This window comes from Leucopleurus acutus, assembly GCF_964270905.1.
Source record: "Leucopleurus acutus genome assembly, chromosome: 3".
NCBI lineage: Eukaryota > Metazoa > Chordata > Mammalia > Artiodactyla > Delphinidae > Leucopleurus > Leucopleurus acutus.
Genome location: NC_139145.1, coordinates 92,964,335 through 92,983,942, shown reverse-complemented (window position 1 = coordinate 92,983,942; position 19,608 = coordinate 92,964,335). Strand labels below are relative to the sequence as shown.

General features: G+C 37.7%; 1 protein-coding gene across 4 annotated transcripts in view; it reads left to right on the top strand.

Moving 5' to 3' along the window:
- The window catches only part of PAM (peptidylglycine alpha-amidating monooxygenase), a 284,680-nt gene that overhangs the window by 160,983 nt on the left and 104,089 nt on the right, over nt 1-19,608 (top strand). For all 4 annotated transcript variants that reach the window (XM_082836780.1, XM_082836779.1, XM_082836778.1 and 1 more), the window contains one exon: nt 9,220-9,277. In XM_082836780.1, coding sequence (XP_082692906.1) covers nt 9,220-9,277 — 58 coding nt within the window. The remainder of the gene's footprint in view (nt 1-9,219; nt 9,278-19,608) is intronic.

Here is a 19,608-nt window from a genome sequence, read left to right as displayed (position 1 = left end):
TGTCATTATCAGCCCAGTGTGATTATAGTTTAAAAATGCAAATGGGATTCTGGGATGAATTAACTGAAGGATAAAGTTCATATGAAAAAGTGATGCTGTATAAAACCCTAATTAGGTGGCATCTATAATACAGGTTTCAGTTCAGCCTTTCTTAAACTGTGAGTTTATTGCCAGCAAAAGGGGAAGGTACATGCAAAATTCAACAAATATTTATAGAGCTTTCAGTATGTGCCAGATATTGTTCTAAATGCTTAGGATGCTAGCAGACATTATTACAACAAGATAACTTTGTAGGTTGGGATAAACATCCGAAAAGTTGGTGAGGATGGAGAGTAGTTTAATGGTAAGGAACAGAGTAGAGCATTTTGGAAAACACTCTCTTTTTTAGTCGGTTGGGAATGTTTTAACATAAGACCTAATTATTCTGCCAGAGCCTAATAAATATAAATAGGCAACATATCTTTTACTTATATGGTAAGAGAAAGACAATAGGAGAAGGAAAATTAGAACAGACTACATCCGAAAGTGACAGTTTAAGGAATTTTATCTGTAATTAAGTGTCTTTAAATTCTGGTGTAAGAGAGGTAGTTTTTTTTTTTTTTTTTTTTTTTTTTCCCGGTACGCGGGCCTCTCACTGTTGTGGCCTCTCTCGTTGCGGAGCACAGGCTCCGACGCGCAGGCTCAGCGGCCATGGCTCACGGGCCCAGCCGCTCCGCGGCATGTGGGACCTTCCCGGACCGGAGCACGAACCTGTGTCCCCTGCATCGGCAGGCAGACTCTCAACCACTGCGCCACCAGGGAAGCCCGAGAGGTAGATTTTTTAAACCTGAATTTTTCACTGCAAAAAATCGTGCATGCTTTGGTATAGTTTTCTTTTGCCCTAGCTTCCTTTTATTCTAGGAAAATGTTGAAAGTACAAACACCACTGAATGAGTATAAACTTAGTATGCACGTATTAAAATTACTTTGGGAAACAGCAATTTGATTCTATTAATCTATCTGGATCAGTTAAAAGAAAACTTTGAAAAGTAATTTTCCAAATGCTTCCTTCCTCCAATAACCAAAATTCTTGTCAAAGAGACCTGATCACTTTCTGTACTTTTCTCTTGTTGGTCTAGCAGTACTACTGTCAGTCCCTGAGATTTCCTCTACTTCTTGCAGAATTCAAGTTATTTGAACCCTAAGTGGTACTGTGTGAACATGTAGGGCTTGATGGATCCTTTGTGGTTTGTCTAGATCAGATTTAAACTGCATGGTCTGGGTTACGAGAAAGGTTACTACCTACTTTTTGGGTAACCAAGGCACAAAGTCACTATTGCCACCATGAGATGGTTGCCCTGCTTTGGCTATTTAACAAAGGATGACTGAGAAAAGTTACCAGAGACCTAATACACAGTATAACATTTCTATGGGTTGTGGCTTATTTACAGAGAGCAACCAACTTGCAAATAGCCACAGATATAAGCAAAAGGGCCATATTCAGCTAAAACTGGGTTATGTTGTCTGTTCCTACATCTGTTTGTGTCACCACATTGTATAGTCTCCTTAAGAAAGGTAGTCCAGGGCTTCCCTGGTGGCGCAGTGGTTGAGCGTCCGCCTGCCAATGCAGGAGACACGGGTTCGTGCCCCGGTCCGGGAAGATCCCACATGCCGCGGAGCGGCTGGGCCCGTGAGCCATGGCCGCTGAGCCTGCGCGTCCAGAGCCTGTGCTCCACAACGGGAGAGGCCACGGCAGTGAGAGACCCACGTGCCTCCAAAAAAAAAAAAAAACGAAAGGTGCTCAATACTAGAATCTGAATGGTACCTCTGGTTTCCCAAAACAAAAACTACTGATTTTATTTGAACAGTTTTCATGTTTAATAGTATATAGATGGTTTTGTCTGTCCCATATTAACTTAAATAAGGAGTCAATTTTATTAACTACTTGTTCCACAGAATCCACTGCATCTCTGTCTCACAAATGACTAAGTCAAAATAAAGAACACTTTTTTCTTAAATAATGTAAGCAAAGTATTACTGAACACTATTGTCTACGTGAGAACTCAGTTTAAAATGGGTGATAATAGAATATAATAGGAGTTCTTTAGTAATAAGTGAGGTTTTTTTCATTTTTACCACACTATCTTCTTTTGTCAGGAAAATGTGCTTTTCTTGGATAGTTTCCAGTAAGCAGCAGTAAAGAGGCATCAGCAATATCATATCCCTCTTAATTCAGATTTGGCTGATATGCTGTAAGAGATAGCAAGGAGAGACATGGCTATGTAGATGCACATTATTTCTCCCTTTTTGTACATCTGAGCCTTATGTTAGCAGTTTGAATCTGCAGTATTTTACAGACAGTCGCCTGGCACCAAGCTCAGATACGGTGTTCTTCCCACAGAGAGAAAAAGAAGATTCATGATGATGATATATGGAAAATTGTGAAAGGTTGCACTGGCAGTTTAGGTTGAATTACAGAAGCATCCTTTCTAGGGCAGTGTGTTCAAATGAAGAACCTATTGTAATGGGCAATTAGGTGCTGTATTTGTGTCTTCAGAATGTTAGAGAGTGTTAGAGGGAAATATTGATCTGAATTATGTGTACGTTTTCAAATTGCTTTACCTTGCAGAAACAAAATGATGACCAAATTAAATAGCTGTGGCTCTAGTCTGGTTCACTGCAGTTTGTCAACAATCTGTCATGAAATGTTCTCATGTGCCCTTGAAAATTTAGAGGACTTGGACTAAAACTTCTTGTTAAATTTTATGCCTTTGATTCCTTTATTTATCCCATTAATCAAATAAACAATTAAAATTGTAGCTAAGAACTGACATTTTCTTTTCAAATATTAGATTTGAAAAACAACCTTTTAATAGCTATCTTTCTATAGTGGAAAGAGAACTGCTTTAGTGAACTGGGTTCAAATCCCATTTCATCAGTTTTGAGAATTTTTTTTTTTAATCACAAGTTACTTACCTTCTTGAACTTCAGTTTTTCCATCTTTAAAGTAGTGTCTATAATACCTACCTGGTGATGTTACCCTGATAAATAATTATGATGGGAAGGTTCTAGAGTGACGTTAGAATGCGCCGTAAATGTTCTCCCTTTTACAGGGTATCATATGCTAAGTACTGATCGTATGTTTAAATCAGTTGAATATTTTTGGATTGTTGAATGATAGAGGTTGTGGGATCATATTTACCTAATCAGGATATTGTTAAATAGTGTTCTTGGTGTTCATCCTGAAGAAAAGAAAAACACAGTCGGTTATTTATATCAGTGATGTAATGATTTTATTACTTTGAGAGATGTATTGTTCCAATTTTCTTAATGTTGTTGCCTCACAAGGGTTTGCTTTAAAAAAAAAGTTTCTCATCGAAGAGTTGGTTGTAGTTAACTATGTGATTACATGTTAGTGTAGTCTTAAATTCTTAAACTGACTGCTGCTTACAGTATGGAATTAAAAGTACTGTCCATTCTTGGTGACTTGCTATAGAAATTAACCTTTACTGATAAAACAGTATTTTGTAATCACCTAAATAATCTTTTTTCTCCCCATGCTGTAATGAACTTATAATAGTTTGGCAAAGGCATTGTCTACTCCATTCTTGAACAAATTACATATCTTATAAAAAAAGTTATTCATTTACTTATGAAGAGTCTTAAATTTTATTTAAAGTATAGGACTTAGTCTCATAGTTAAAAAAACAGGGTATGAAGGTTGAAAGACTCGCCAGAATCACGGTTTAACTGGATTAAAACTTAATGGTAAGAAAGTGGCAAGAAAGATATGTAATTATTTCTAATCATCTGGAAGGCATAAACTTGACTTTTTTTTTAACATCTTTATTGGAGTATAATTGCTTTACCAGTTTCTGCTGTACAACAAAGTGAATCAGCTCTATGTATACATATATCCCCTCCCTCTTGAGCTTCCCTCCCACCCTCCCTATCCCACTCCTCTAGTTCGTCACAAAGCATCGAGTTGATCTCCCTGTGCTATGAAGCAGCTTCCCACTAGCTATCTGTTTTACGTTTGGTAGTGTATATGTCAACGCTACTCTCTCACTTCGTCCCAGCTTCCCCTTCCCCCTCTGTGTCCTCAAGTCCGTTCTCTATATCTGCTTAGAGAAGTCTGCGTCTTTATTCCTGCCCAGCCACTAGGTTCATCAGTACTGTTTTTTTTAGATTCCATATATGTGTGTTAGCATACGGTATTTGTTTTTCTCTTTCTGACTTACTTCACTCTGTATGACAGACTCTAGGTACATCCATCTCATTACAGATAGCTCAATTTCGTTTCTCTTTATGGCTGAGTAATATTCCATTGTATATATGTGCCTCGTCTTCTTTATCCACTCATCTGTTGATGGACACATAGGTTGCTTCCATGTCCTGGCTATAGTAAATAGTGCTGCAATGAACATTGTGGTACATGACTCTTTTTGAATTATGGTTTTCTCAGGGTATATGCCCAGTAGTGGGATTGCTGGGTCATATGGTAGTTCTATTTTTAGTTTTTTAAGGAACCTCCATACTGTTCTCCATAGTGGCTGTATCAGTTTACATTCCCACCACAGTGCAAGAGGGTTCCCTTTTCTCTACACCCTCTCCAGCATTTATTGTTTGTAGATGTTTTGATGATGGCCATTCTGACCGGTGTGAGGTGATACCTCATTGTGGATTTGATTTGCATTTCTCTGATGATTAATGATGTTGAGCATCTTTTCATGTGTTTGTTGGCAGTCTGTATATCTTCTTTGGAGAAATGTCCATTTAAGTCTTCTGCCCATTTTTGGATTGGTTGTTTGTTTTCTTGATATTGAGCTGCATGAGCTGCTCGTATATTTTGGGGATTAATCCTTTGTCAGTTGCTTCGTTTGCAAGTATTTTCTCCCATTCTGAGGGTTATCTTTTCATCTTGTTTATGGTTTCCTTTGCTGTGCAAAAGCTTTTCAGTTTCATTAGGTCCCATTTGTTTATTTTTTAAACCTGAAGATCTTTAATCCTAGTTCTGACACTAACTACTTGGCCTTAGGTGGATCAGTAACCTTTCTGTGAAAGTTTGCATTTCTATAAAACAGTTGCAGTGCCTTTTCGACCTACTCACAGCATAATTGTGAGAAGAAAATGAAGTAACACAAAAGTGTGCTTACTTCTACTCAGCCCGCCTAAGGGAGGCAGACCTTGGAGATTTGGCTTTTCCCATCGAACCATGTAAATGACCTTAGGAACATATCTTCTTTCCAAGGAACTTGAGCTTTCAACTTAATTCTAGAAATCAAACTATGGTACCAGAATACTTGAGAACAAAGTCACTGATACCTTTTATATTTGCAGAGAAAGAATAAATTACTTTTTGCTATTCTTTGTTCAATTGCACTGTGGTCTTCAGAGCTTTCAGCTGAAGGCTAATTATTGATCTGATACACACTGCATTTTTTGATGTGCTCATTTTTTAAAAAGAAGAGTTTTATCTTCTTTTTTTCTAACAGAATTATTCTTTATCTTGAAAATGGAGCATAAGTAAAATCCTAAATCAGAGTATGATGGTGCATGGTAGACCACTGATGCAATGTCTAATATAGACTCTCCGAAAAATAATTTTGTAGGATACTCTTTATTCTGTGGAGGATCTATGTCATCTCTTCTCTTTTTTTTTAAACTGGCTTTAACAGAATAGGACAGAAACATTTGAAATCTGAACACATTCTTATCATTAGAGAAGTTATAAGCCAAGAAATATAAATCTATAGAAGAAAGACATTCCCAAGTTGTTCTGCCATTTAAAATTATGCAGCTGATGATAAGAGCAAGAATTATAAAAAAAAAAAGAATTATAACATGGTTCTGATCAATTCTGAGTATAAAAAGTAGTTTTCTTTATTCTGTGTATGTAACCATTATTGTGCTTAGGTTTTTTTTAATCAAAAGAACAAACTTGCTGAATTTGGCATACCTATTTATGCCCATAACTTCTCTATTCCAAAAATAACTTGAGGTGACTTATAATAAAATCAAAGATAAAATGAAACCCCAAAATTATAAGTACAAATTTAAAAGAACTTGTTTGGTTTGCATTTCATTGCAACCTTTGGCTCCTTTGGATCACTTCTTGTTCTAAATATATGCTTAACTACTTTAAATTTTACTTTTGTTTCATATTTGCTTCTAAGTCATTAATTGTTCATATTGCTTTGAGTGAACTGTGATTCATTAGGCAGACTGTCTGTGTTCAGATCCCAGCTCCTACACTTGTTAGTGTAGGTGGTCGCTAGTTAAAGTGGGAAGGACAGAGTTTTTTCAATAAAAACTATTGCAAATAAGGAAGGAGCTCCAGCATGAACTGAATTCAACTTTGCTGGAAAAAAAAGCAGGAGACCTTATTTTAAAGGCTGAGCTATGCTAAGGGAAAGGCACTGAGGGGGATTGGAGGAGTTAGTCCATGTGACTAGGGCATCTGGGTTTGTTGATTGGCACTTATCCAGAGGAAAAACAAACTTCTATCTTTATGACAGGAGGCAGTGATGTAAGTTAGAGCAGGACATCCACTGGCTGAGAACTATCTCCTTGATGTGAGAAGACAGTTCTGGATAGAAGATTTACAACTCAAAGAGTCAGAGAAAAGATTTACAGTTGCCAGCTTTCTAAAGTAACTGCACTAAGATGGGTTCAGAAGCCTATCTGCCTATTACCAGGTTTTGGCCAGAATGAATAGTAAAACTGCTTAATCTTGGTTTGCCTCAGTTTCCTCATCTATAAAATGGGGATACTAATAGTACCTGTGTCATAAGAATGTGTTTTAAGGATTAAAGGAGTTAATACATGTAAAGCACTTAGAACAGTGCTTACACATAGTAAGCTCTCAACAAATGCTAATTTTTACTCTTACTGTCTTTAAAGGAGTTAATAATAGTATCTGTGGATACTGTTGGGTCTTTATTGGATTGTTTTTGTTGTTTATTAAGTGATACAATACATATATAACATTGAGAACCATGGCTGGCTCATAATAAGAATTCAATAACTGTTGGCTAGAAGTAGTATTAGTAGTAGCAGCAGCTATAGTCTGCCACTAAATATCTTTCAGTCCCGAATCACTCATAGCTCAGGATGTTCAACTAGAAGGAAATCTTGAATTTCTTATTTCTATTAGAACAGAGTAGGTCTGTTTTATAACGTTAGTAATTCAGAGGTTGGAAAAATATTCATGAGCAATCTTATACATGATGGTAAGATCTTTAAGTAGTATTTTGCCAATATATTTCCAAACCCAATATATTGGGTTTTGGATACAGAGGTCACATCTCCAGCATTTATGTGGCTTAACCTTCTTGCTGTGCAACCTTCAACATTTCCCAGCCTGTTTCCTCCTTATCAAAATGAGTGAGTCTAAATACTTATAAAACCTTTTAAGAAATGAAACGATTTGTTCCAGTAGAAGAAATGGTATATATAAAAGTAGTAATAAAGACTGAATCATATTTCTTTAATTTTTTAAATTTTAAGATACTTCTTTGATGTGTATTTGAATCTCCTTGCTTCCCAGCCAACACAGAAATGAAAAAAGAAGTACAAATTTCACAATTTTTGGTGCTGACCAGTAGGTTTAGAGAAACCCAGATTATCTCTATCCATGTTTGTGGAGTCTCTTGATTCCACCACTGTGCAGTAATAATCCATGAAGTATGAATTATTAAATGAGTTCAGTCTCTATTTGTATTGGGTATATTATAAATCATAGCACATCTTCATTACATATGGATTTCCATTAAGGAAGTGGAATACATAGATCAACAGATGCCCATTCTCCTTAATTTGCACTTTTTATCACTAAAAATTCTTGATGCTAGTGTATTTGATAGTAGAAAATGGCAATTTAGATAAGAGACTAATAACTGGAAAAGAAAGAATAATGAGTTAATGTTGATTTCTTCAATGCACTACATAAAAATTTTAAAGTAAGGGGAAACAGGGACTTCCCTGGGGGTCCAGTGGTTAAGACTTCGCTTTCCAGTGCAGGGGGTGTGGGTTCGGTCCATGGTCAGGGAGCTAAGTTCCTACATGCCTCAGGGCTCAGGGCCAGAAAACCAAAATATAAAACAGAAGCAATATTGTAACAAATTCAATAAAGACTTAAAAAAAAAAATGGTCCACGTAAAAAAAAATCTTTAAAAAATAATAAAGAGAGAACAACCAAACATAATATATTTCAAAACCAACTTTTATTCATTGTATCTTTTTTTAAATTAATTTATTTTTTTGGCTGCGTTACATCTTCATTGCGCGCGGGCTTTCTCTAGTCGTGGCGAGCGGGGGCTACCCTTCATTGCGGTGCGCTGGCTTCTCATTGCGGTGCCTTATCTTGTTGCGGAGCATGGGCTCTAGGCGCGCGGGCTTCAGTAGTTATGGCACATGGGCTCAGTAGTTGTGGCTCACTGCCTCTAGAGCACAGGGTCAGTAGTTGCGGCACATGGGCTTAGTTGCTCCGTGCCATGTGAGATCTTCCCAGACCAGGGATAGAACCCATGTCCCCTGCATTGGCAGGCAGATTCTTAACGACTGCGCCACCAGGGAAGTCCCCATTGTATCTTTTTTTTTTTTTTTTTGCGGTACGCGGGCCTCTCACTGTCGTGGCCTCTCCCGTTGCGGAGCACAGGCTCCGGATGCGCAGGCTCAGCGGCCATGGCTCACGGGCCCAGCCGCTCCGCGGCATGTGGGATCTTCCTGGACCGGGGCACGAACCCATGTCCCCCGCATCGGCAGGCAGACTCCCAATCACTGCGCCACCAGGGAAGCCCCCCATTGTATCTTTTTAATTAATATTTTGGGAAGTTGTAAAGTGATTCAAGAAATTAAATATTTAATTATGCAAATAGCAAAGATGGTCAAAACTAACTCCTACCATTTTAAAGTCAAATGCATTGAATTGTTTTACTTTATATAGAAGCATTTAAAATGTTGCCTTTTAACTGTGACAGTACTAGAAATATTACTGATGATAATTGGTTTTATAAATAGGATTTGACGTTGTTTAGGAAAGAATCATAGAAAAATGTTTAGGGAACCTAAGTTGTAGGCTTAGCCCTTCCATTAACCTAGCACCCAGCATTTGGCAGACAACTTCACCTCACTGGACCAGTAGTTCTTTTTCAGTCATAGAGCCCATGCTTTTACAAGTTATTTCTTCTTTACTAGCAGCAGTTTAATTCATATTTTGTATCTTTCTTTCTTTAATAGTCTGATACGTACTTCTGCATGTCCGTGCATTTGCCAATGGATGAGGAAGCCTTCGTGAGTAAGTATTAATTGGATGGTGTGGAGGGGTGGGCAGTTGAAGGAAGGGCAGCTATTGGAAATCAGTGAAAGGTTCTCTTTGATGGTTATGAGCATATTAATCTTTTACTGTCAGTTTCTAAAAATGCATTTATAATGCCTAATGCAGAAACAAACCAGTGAGCCACTGAGAGACAAGATTACAAACTGTATCTGGAGAGACTTATGAGTAATAGTAGTTAAGGAGTTGCATGCAGATGTCGATGGCTCCCAATGCCGTGTGGTCCCATTTGTAGAGTATTGGCTTTCTGGCTGTGGCTGGATGCTTAATTCCGCTCCACTCAACAGACTCTTTATATACCTGCTGGTTCATGCTATAAATCGACTGCACTCAGAATCAGCATTGGGGAATGTAAGATTTTACCTGTCAGACAAGTAGATGGATAGGAAGGAATGAAAGTAGGAGTGAATGAGAGAAGGGAAGAAGGGAAAGAGAGAGGGAGGGAGGGAGGACAGAAGGAACCTCAGCGCTGTTGTCTATATTATAGAATAAGAGGGCTCTTAAATGACAGCTCCTTCCCCAGCTGAGCCTTTAAATCAGATAGAAAATGTGACAGAGCACCATCTGTTTTCATCTAGATGGTTTTAATTTAAACATCCCTTATGACAGACATTTAACTGTTTAGGGAAGACATGTGATTGGCAAATTATTCATGGATTTGCCCCCGTCCCTTGTTTTTCTACTTGGAGATGTTGATTTTGGAGAGAAAGTGATGGTAATGAGAGTTGTACTTTGTTCCCTTGAAACTAATCTTCAAGTGGACTGTCTGAAATGGCTATTATATGAATTGTAAAATGTGTACAGTAGCCTTGGGGCCATCTGAGGATGAACTTTCATGAGGTGTTCCCCACAGGAAAATACATTATAGATCTTCAAAGCCAGAACAATGTGCATCTATTTTTTTCACACACTTTGGTGGCAATCACAACAGAAAATACAACCTGTATCAACACTCTAAACAAAATTTGCTCCATAGTTAACTCCTAAAAATAAGTCAGCCTTGGGAATTTGAACATTGCCTGAGTGATGTTCCTTTGTGTAACAATTGAACATTACCAGGAAAAAAGTTAGGAAGTATGGTGCTTCCAGATCCTGAACTTTAACTTTAAAGGGAGAAAAATAATTTAAGTTCCTAATTGTCATGCTTTGAGTAACACCAAAAGTGATTTAGGATATAAATTCATAATTAAAATATTAACAGTAAAGCTTTCCTCAGTTTCATGTCCACATATTCGATAGCTTAGGAGAAAATAATGTTTACTAATAAAAAGGAACTGTACCTGAAGTTTTTCTTTACTAATTTTGTATTTTCTTTGTCCAAGTTTAGGAGTAGACTTTCTTCCTCCTGTTTTTGAAGAGAAGGCCCCTCTACACACCTGTATAAATATGGTAGTCGTGTTTCAGAGCAGTATTACAGGTCTCACATTAATAGGTTACTGGCTTGTTTCTGGAGGTAGTGGTAGTAAATGATTTCAGAGCTGGTGACTCTAAGGCCTATAAATATATATCCTGGAATGTGTTATTGCTCTCCTAATATAAATGTGTTTACTTTCACATAACTTAAAATTGAAAGTACAAGTCAATATATTCAGTCAAGAAAAATATTCACAGGAAACACATAAAGGGCTATATTACAACCAGGTGTTAAACATTTGTCCATTTTTCTTAGGCAGCTCTCATCTAAGATTAAACTGTTTCCAGTTCTAACGTCCTTAAAGGATCTTATAAGAATAATTATAACTATTTTCAGTATTTCTTCTTTACTTTATTGCTGGGAGGATTGCGTGAATACTAAACATTTTGTCACCTGTTCAAAACATGATTATTTCATTTTCAGTGTTAGTCCTTTAATATACTACCCCCAGGAGATTTGTGGTTACCGTTGTTTACATAATTCAGCAACCACAGAAGTTTAGGTGTAGGCAAAATAGAACTGGAAAATTGAAAACCAAAGAGAAGTACCAACAATGATTTATATAAGGGAATAAGTAAGGAAAAATTTGCATGTATAATCTCATTAATTCTTAGGACAGCACTGTAGGTTGTCCTATTTCATATAGAGAAACAGAGACAGGAACATCTGTGTCTGTGATTTAATCAGGTGCTAGGACAATAGTTTGTCCTATTATAGGCATGCTTGTTCCTATAATCAGCCCACCACCAGCCATCGTTTACTGAGGACTTGCCAGACACTAAGATACAGAAAACTAAGTGTATTTAAGCCATTTTAGAGAAAAAGAAACAGAAGGTCAGAGAGGTTAAGAAGCTTTTACTATATATGTGCTCCCTACATGTATGCCATTTAAATCATAACAGATTTAGGTGTGGGGATAGTGATACAGGGGATAAAGGGAAGAAGTTATCAAATGGATAGAAGGAGCTGAAATACAGCAATCGCACATCTCTGTCTTCCTCACATTAAAAACAATTATTCTTTCATTCCCTTACCTTCATTCCCTACTGGGAACACTCTGGTCAGTTCTGCCAAAAAGTAAAATAAACCTCAAACCATCTTATGAAATAAAACCCAATACACATGAAGATTTAAACATTTGCAGAAGGCAGAGGGCTTGGATATACAGGTTATATGTTGGGAGGGTGATTATACATAGCTTATCCCAGTTCCCAAAGTGAACGTTTTAGTTGTGGGGTAACCAAGGCTTTTCCATGAATGAAATTTTGGCTTTTTTGTGTGTTGTCTGAAATTCTGGGTCTCAGGGTGCCTTATCATAAGATTAAATATGGTTAGAAATGAAGACTTGTAAGCACCTATAAAACTTTGTTCATTTTTTTTCTTAAGACACTTATCATTTTGCACCTTCTGTTTTCATTATCTGTGCCCTTAAAATGTTTGAATGCCAGCAGGATATGTGCCACAGGGTATGGTAGGGACTCAGTAATTGCTTGCTTATACATGAGTGGACCCTAAAAAAGTGTTTTGTTTGGCCATTTTATAAGGCAACATATTGAATAGTAGACAATTTACTCTTTTGTCTTAAATTATACTCATTTGAATATAATGGAATAATTGTTTTCTAAGAAAGGCACTTGTTCATAAATTCAGCAAACTTAAAAAAATTTTTTTAATAGATCTTCATTGGAGTATAATTGCTTCACAGTACTGTGTTAGTTTCTGCTGTACAGCAGAGTGAATCAGCCATATGTATACATATATCCCCATATCCCCTCCCTCTTGTGTCTCCCTCCCACCCTCCCTATCCCACCCCTCTAGGTGGTCACAAAGCACCGAGCTGATCTCCCTGTGCTATACAGCTGCTTCCCACTAGCTGTTTCACATTTGGTAGTGTGTATATCTCAATGCTACTCTCACTTCGCCCCAGCTTCCCCCCCGCCACGTGCCCTCAAGTCCATTCTCTACATCTACATCTTTATTCCTGCCCTGCCACTAAGTTCATCAGTACCATTTCTTTTCTTTTCTTTTTCTTAGATTCCATATATATGTGTTAACATACGGTATTTGTTTTTCTCTTTCTGACTTACTTCACTCTGTATGACAGACTCTAGGTCCATCCACCTCACTACAAATAACTCAATTTCGTTTCTTTTTATGGCTGAGTAATATTCCACTGTATATGTGTGCCACATCTTCTTTATCCATTCATCTGTCGATGGACATTTAGGTTGCTTCCATAGCCTGGCTATTGTAAATAGTTTAGCAAACTCCTAAAATTCTGCCGTGTGCCAGTTATTGGGCTAGGCAGTGGAGATGTAGTATGATACAAATTCAAGGAAATCACAGCCTGGCAGAATTCTAGAAGACAAGAATACAAATGTTACAACATATAAAAAGGACTTTCTTCTTTTGCTTTTCAAATTTCTGAAGAAAATTACAAAAGGCAGACTGCTTATTAGGACTAAAACAAACTCTCTTGATGGTGGTAAAAGCCAAAATTGCCTTTGAGTAATTTATAATTTTTACACTTGTGTGACTAATTATGTAACTCATTTAAATAAACATATTTCTTAATTTTGAGAAGATACCATCACAATTATCAAGGAATTTCATGTGCATATGCCTGTAATATATACATATAAGCCTGTCCAACATGTTTGATGTGTTTATATGTTAGCATTGAATTATTAAATATGAATTAAAGTAGGTGTTTGAGAAAATACTATAATGAAGATAAGTATAATTTTCATCTTCTGAACAAGATTATAGCTTTCCCTAGAGCACTGCTTTTGTTTGTTGTTTTAATAAAGAACCACAGAACTGGAATGGGTGAGGGTATGATAAAATCTACATTTGACCACTGAACTGTGTTGCTGTCTGAAAGGTGTTTTATAGACACTCAGAAGAATTGGCTCTGACAGCAGCCCACTCAGCCAAGAAATTTGACTGTCATCTTCATCCACTTGCTTTCCCTGACATGGATGACCAGTAAATAAATGTGTCTTTTCCTTAGTGAATGATGGCAGGTCCCTATCTATCAAATTGCACTATACAAATCAGATAGAAGCATTGAATTTAGAAATAGATGAAAATTAATCTAATGATTCATTGCTTTTCATTTTCTTGGACTTCTCTGTTGAATGTGAAACAATTCCTACTGCAGAATTGTACAGTTAGACTTGAATATTTCCAAATGTGACCTGTCTTAAACAAAGCACATGTTAAGGTGATGTTGGGCTACTTCAGAAACTACAGAAGCAATCTAATTTTGATCATGCTTATGGGTCAGCTACATAGTATGACTGTAAAGACCAAGATCTGGCAGGGTTCAGTGCTCATTTATCCACATTTTATGGCTTTGACAACAGTAAATAGAAGGGGGTGTGTGTGTGAGTCCCCATCCCAATGCAATCATTCTGTCACCTTTCTGCTTCCAATTAATTGACTACATATACTTCTCTTTTCACCTAGGATTTTCTCCAACATGAATAATTTAGTCTCTGACTTCCACGTGACCGTTGGGTACCTCCCAGCAGCCACACTCAGAGGCTATTCTAGTTTTTTAGTGAAAGCTACTTGGAGAGAGCTGAAGTAGCACAAATAAGATACACCGTACTGGAGGTCTCTGATGAGTGGCTAAAACTTCATTTGCTTGGTCATAATCAAGAAGGAGAATCTGTTGCTATACACTCTGTCTCAGCATATTTCTTAAATGTCCTCTATCCTTTGGTCACCCAAATACCCACATTTCCAACATGACAGCCCCCCCAAGCCCCCAGAGTTTTGTCAGGTAATAAAACAGAGAGGAGGGGTAGGAACCATTTCATTATATTTTATGAAGCTGAGACTTAGGAATGTCTTCAATTCAGTGCATCTAGAGGTCACCAAAAAGTAACTGACATGTTGACAAAGCTGTTTTAATGCAGTAATGTCAAAATGCCACTCCTCCCCACTCCCCAGAAAATGGCCAATTCCAAAAGCCCAGGGTTGGATCAGGTTTGATGTGTAAAACATCCTTCAGTGTCTAGGGGTTCTTGGCATTTTGACAGTCATTCTGAAGTATCCATTTCAGCTATTTCAGTGGGGACAATTTCAGTGGCCAACTCTAAAAAGACCAGTGTGAACTGTTTTAGTCAGAGAAAATTTCATGAGAGAGATGGCAGTGTTTGATCTGGGTCTGGGAAGACGGTCTATTTGGATCTGCAGAAGGAGGAGAATATTCCAGCTGCCAACCATATGAGCACAGAAGGAGCGTACTGGGCACACGCGTGAGCCTCGCCACTTGCTGGCTGCATGGCCATGGGCGGTTGTTACTCAGGCTTATCTGTTTGAGGGGGAAGGGACCAGACTCATAGGGTTGTTGTGAGCAGTAAATGAGCCATACACAGGGTAAGCCCTCAGTAAACGTTAGTGGTTATGGTTACTAGGTGAGAAGGGCAGCCAGTGAGAGCACAGAGTGTATGTTGGAGGTTGTCTTGTTGGAAATGTAGCAGGATCGGAGACTGCTGTGATATTCTGGCAAGGCAAGAGGGGAATGTGGATTTGATTCTGTGGGAAATTAATAGGGGGATATTACAGAGATGACATTACAAAAATAGGGCTTAATGAAGCTTATGCTATTTTATCTTGCATAGTCTGGCTGGTAAAGTCTATTTATTGACCGTTTAGTTGGTTCTGACATATACCAGAAAGTTCCTTTTTAAAAGGTATTTCATCTAGAAGTTTAATTCTTTTTGTGCTGAAATTCCTTTATTCAGCGGTAAGGATTATTTCACTTGAAATTTGCGTTCAATTTATAGACTTGCTTGCGTGTCTTATTTCTTGGTTAATTTGGCAACAGCAGCTTAAAGTCCTCATAAACCACGTTAAGGATTCTTTCTGAATTGTATATCATTGTCCACGCTAGCGAGAGCTAACGACAACTTTTCTCTTAAACTTTCTGATTAAAAATGTTCAAGCAGAGGTCTTTATTTTAGTGTAGAATTGCTTTATGGTTTGCAGAAAGCCGGCAGAAGGTAATATAATATGCCATTGCTGTGGGTTTTCAACATGCAGCCAAATGGACTATGCTGCTGTGAGCTTTACATCTGTCTGAACTTTTGTTGCCCAACTGCAAGATTATGAACATTAAGGTTGATCATAGCCTACACTTAAATTGCAATTTAGAGCATTATCTTCAGTTCCTATGAATGGTTTCTGAAGTATAATCTTTATTTTTTGGAAATAAAGAAATGTTTATGGGAGTGATATTAAGATTGGGGAACTGATAATTTTTTTTTAATTATGACAACTCTTTTACATTATTGTTTCTTGAACCTTACATCTCTCTATTTTCTCAATATTGAAAATGGCTTGAAAGCACTAGGATTATTAGAAGACGGACTCTATCACAGACATGAACATACTCACCAGGGGTTCCATTTGTATGCTTGCTTCAGACCTCAGCCCTAAAACGATTTTAGGTGATACAGCTAAAACTGCCTTACGTAATGTAGAGTTCCAATGATCTCTTTTAATAAAACAATTCTAAAGGATCAACTAATTTTTGCCTTCAGAAACATTTATAAATTCGTTTTAAAAGAAACCTTCTCTTTACTGTTTACTCTGTACATTTAAAAGAGCTATACAACCCAAGTTAATTAAGATGAGTAAACTCTGCATATGCTCACGTAATAGAATATATTCAGCCGCTGCCACTGAAAATGTTGACTGTTGTCAGAATCGCCTCTGATTCACCTTTGAAATTTTGCAAAGAGACACTTGCCTGGAACAACTTTCGGAGATTCAAATAAGATATTGATGAGGGAAGGGTTAGGACTGATCTAGGATTGACCCTGAGCACTTGTATTTTTAACAAACTCCATAGGATAATTCTAATGCACAGCACTAGCTGAAAAGTATCATTGACAAAAAATGTTTAATAACATGTAAAAATATCCACAGTATATGAAATAAGCTGTTTACTGTGTGTAACATGATTCCACTAAGAGGAAAAAAGAAAGTTAACAGTTTTCTCTGATGATACATATAGGTAATAATTCAGGAATGCCTAAGTTTTGGAGATTCAAACTTGCATTTGCAAGTCAGTTCTTTTTTATTCGATAGGTTAATTATCCATGGTCTGTAGTATTTCTTTACTGCCTTCCTTTGGCTAAAAAGGGTGTTCCTCCCATTTCCAGTGGTATTTCGGGGTTGGTTATATGTGTACATAGATATCTCCTAAATTGCATATTCCTCCACTTGGCTATGTGAGTTCTTTGAAGTATTTCCACGTCCTAGGTCTGGCAGATACATCAAAATTTGACATGCAGACCTGGATATCCACTTGGAAGGGAAAAATGGAGAGAAAGCCAAGTGCTAAATGAAATTCTCTCTTAGGTCACATTTTTAGAAAATTTTATGGCCCTGATTGTAGTCTGATGTTAGCTAAAAGAGGCCATAAATCCTGAACAAGCTCATGCAGTTAGAACAAATTTTGCTTAGAACTCCAGAAAATAGACCTAGTTATCTCTCTGCTCAATATGTCACCCACACATGTACTTTCAAGTCTTTCATTTCAGATGAAATTATTCTTTGAGAAATCCTCCAACCTATGCACTTGCAGTATTATCACATTTCCTTTAATTAATGTGCTGAGTCTCTACTTCTGGAGTCTTAGTCCTTCAAAAGTATTTGGTTCCCAGGACTCACTCGCACTTAACTTGCCTATAAAATTTCCCCTGGTCTTATCCGTCAGGCCGTCTGAACTGCTAACACCCATTGAGGCTGAAGAACCATTTCCACTTAAGCAACTGTCATCTTATTATTGAGTTAGAGGAGTCAGTGGCACTTTTAATCTTATCGGATATAGTACACGCTTGCATTCTCGCAAGGCAGTGGTCTTTGCCTGTTTGTCACCATCCCAAGGCTGCCTTTGTTTATTCTGCCTGTCAGAATCGCACACTTAAATGCAGTTGTTTTCAGTATTATCCTCTAGCTCCCTTCCCCTTGGATCCTTTATTTCTTTTGGTGTATGATGAGAGAAAAGGAAAGAAGGGGGAATTTAAGATGTGATTTTTAAATATTTTTCCATATTATATTTTGTGTAGTGTTGAAATCTCTAGCATAGCTATCTGTGTATCCTGTGCTCAGTGGACATTATTCTTATTCCCTAGGGGTGGGGTCTTATTTTGCAAAGCCAGGAATAATAAGTAGGAGTGGTACAAACCCAGGAAATGGACCTGTCAGCCTAATCTTTTCCCAGTTGACCTCTGCCCAGTACTGGCAGCAGGCCCTTCAATGAAATTGTCCAAGTCCTGCTTTATCTTTGCGCTATTTTATGGCATCTACTGTTTGGTTTAGATTTTTATTTTGATATGACATTTATTTTGCTGGATGTGTTTTTCATTTCAATTTGCAATGAATTTTACTTCCAGATACAATTATATGAATAGTTTATTATACTCTTTCTTTAGGAGATGAAAAAGATGGTTAGTTGTTTGTTTTCACTCTGTACCAATAATTTACTTGGCATTTAAATTAGATCTTGAGTTTCTGCAGGAATGTACGAGTCAGTGAGAATAAGTTTTTATGAAAGGGAACTTTGAGGGATTTTCTTTTTTTTTTTTTCTTTTTGCGGTACACAGGCCTCTCACCGCTGTGGCCTCTCCCGTTGCGGACCACAGGCTCCGGACGCACAAGCCTAGCGGCCATGGCTCACAGCCCCAGCCGCTCCACGGCATGTGGGATCTTCCCGGACCGGGGCACGAACCTGTGTCCCCTGCATCGGCAGGCGGACTCTCAACCACTGCGCCACCGGGGAAGCCCCTGAGGGATTTTCTTTTACTACCCCTTAAAGATATTGACTTCTTTCTCGCTATAGAAACTAAAATTAAACACATATCTACTAAGAGTTCACTGTGGAACAAATAAGTGCTTCTTAAAGTAGTATGTCAGAAGAAGGGAAAAAAAATCAGAAAATGGCTAGAGAAGTTATACTTTGAATAATGTTTGCCCTGTACAAAGGACAATGAGAAGATCCTCTTGCATAAGCAGGAGCCCAAGCAAAACTTTTGGCTTTGCTTCCTAGTGAAAAGCCACAGAGACTGTATGTTGTTGTCTTCATGATCTATTCTTCTCCCAATAGGTCTCTTCTCTGTCCTTACCTGAATCTTTTGATTAATATTTGACTTTATAAATTTAATGGTAGCCCACTCTTCTTTCAAAAAGGTTTTTGCTTTGTTTCACAACAGTACACACACTGCATTAATATTAAAAAAAAAAAAAACCCAAAACACTGTTAGGGTCTACTACACAGACCCTGACAGCTCAGAGCTGTCCCTAAAACCGTCCTGAGCCTTAGCTATGGTTCCTACTATCACCTTTGGTGCTTTTGTTTACCCTCATGGCTTCAGGGTTCAATTTTTGAGTGATTCCCAAATATGTAATTCTCTGATCTCCTCCTTGAATAATAGTTATGGAATTCCAATCTTCTGCTGGATCATTACACCTGGGTTTTTAGCTGACACCTCGAACTCACATTGTTTTTTCATCCAGCAGTTTAATTCTTGATAAAATGCACGTGGCCATGTTGGTTTATTACCAAAACTCCCAGAACGATCCAATCATGGGAAATCTATTAATATGATCCACCCATAATCAAAGAATCTAAGGGGGATGGGAACCCTATGATCATCTTACATAGGTTCTGAAAAAGCAGAGGAGTCAGCCTCTCATTTGACAGCCCCTCATAGACTGGCTGGCATAGGGATATATATTTAAAAAAAAAAAAAGAGTGGGAGGTAGATTTAATCAGACCAAGAAGTTATAGACATCCATAGAATGATAGAAGCCATTTGATAAAAATGAATATAAGATAGCAAATTGCATCACATACCAA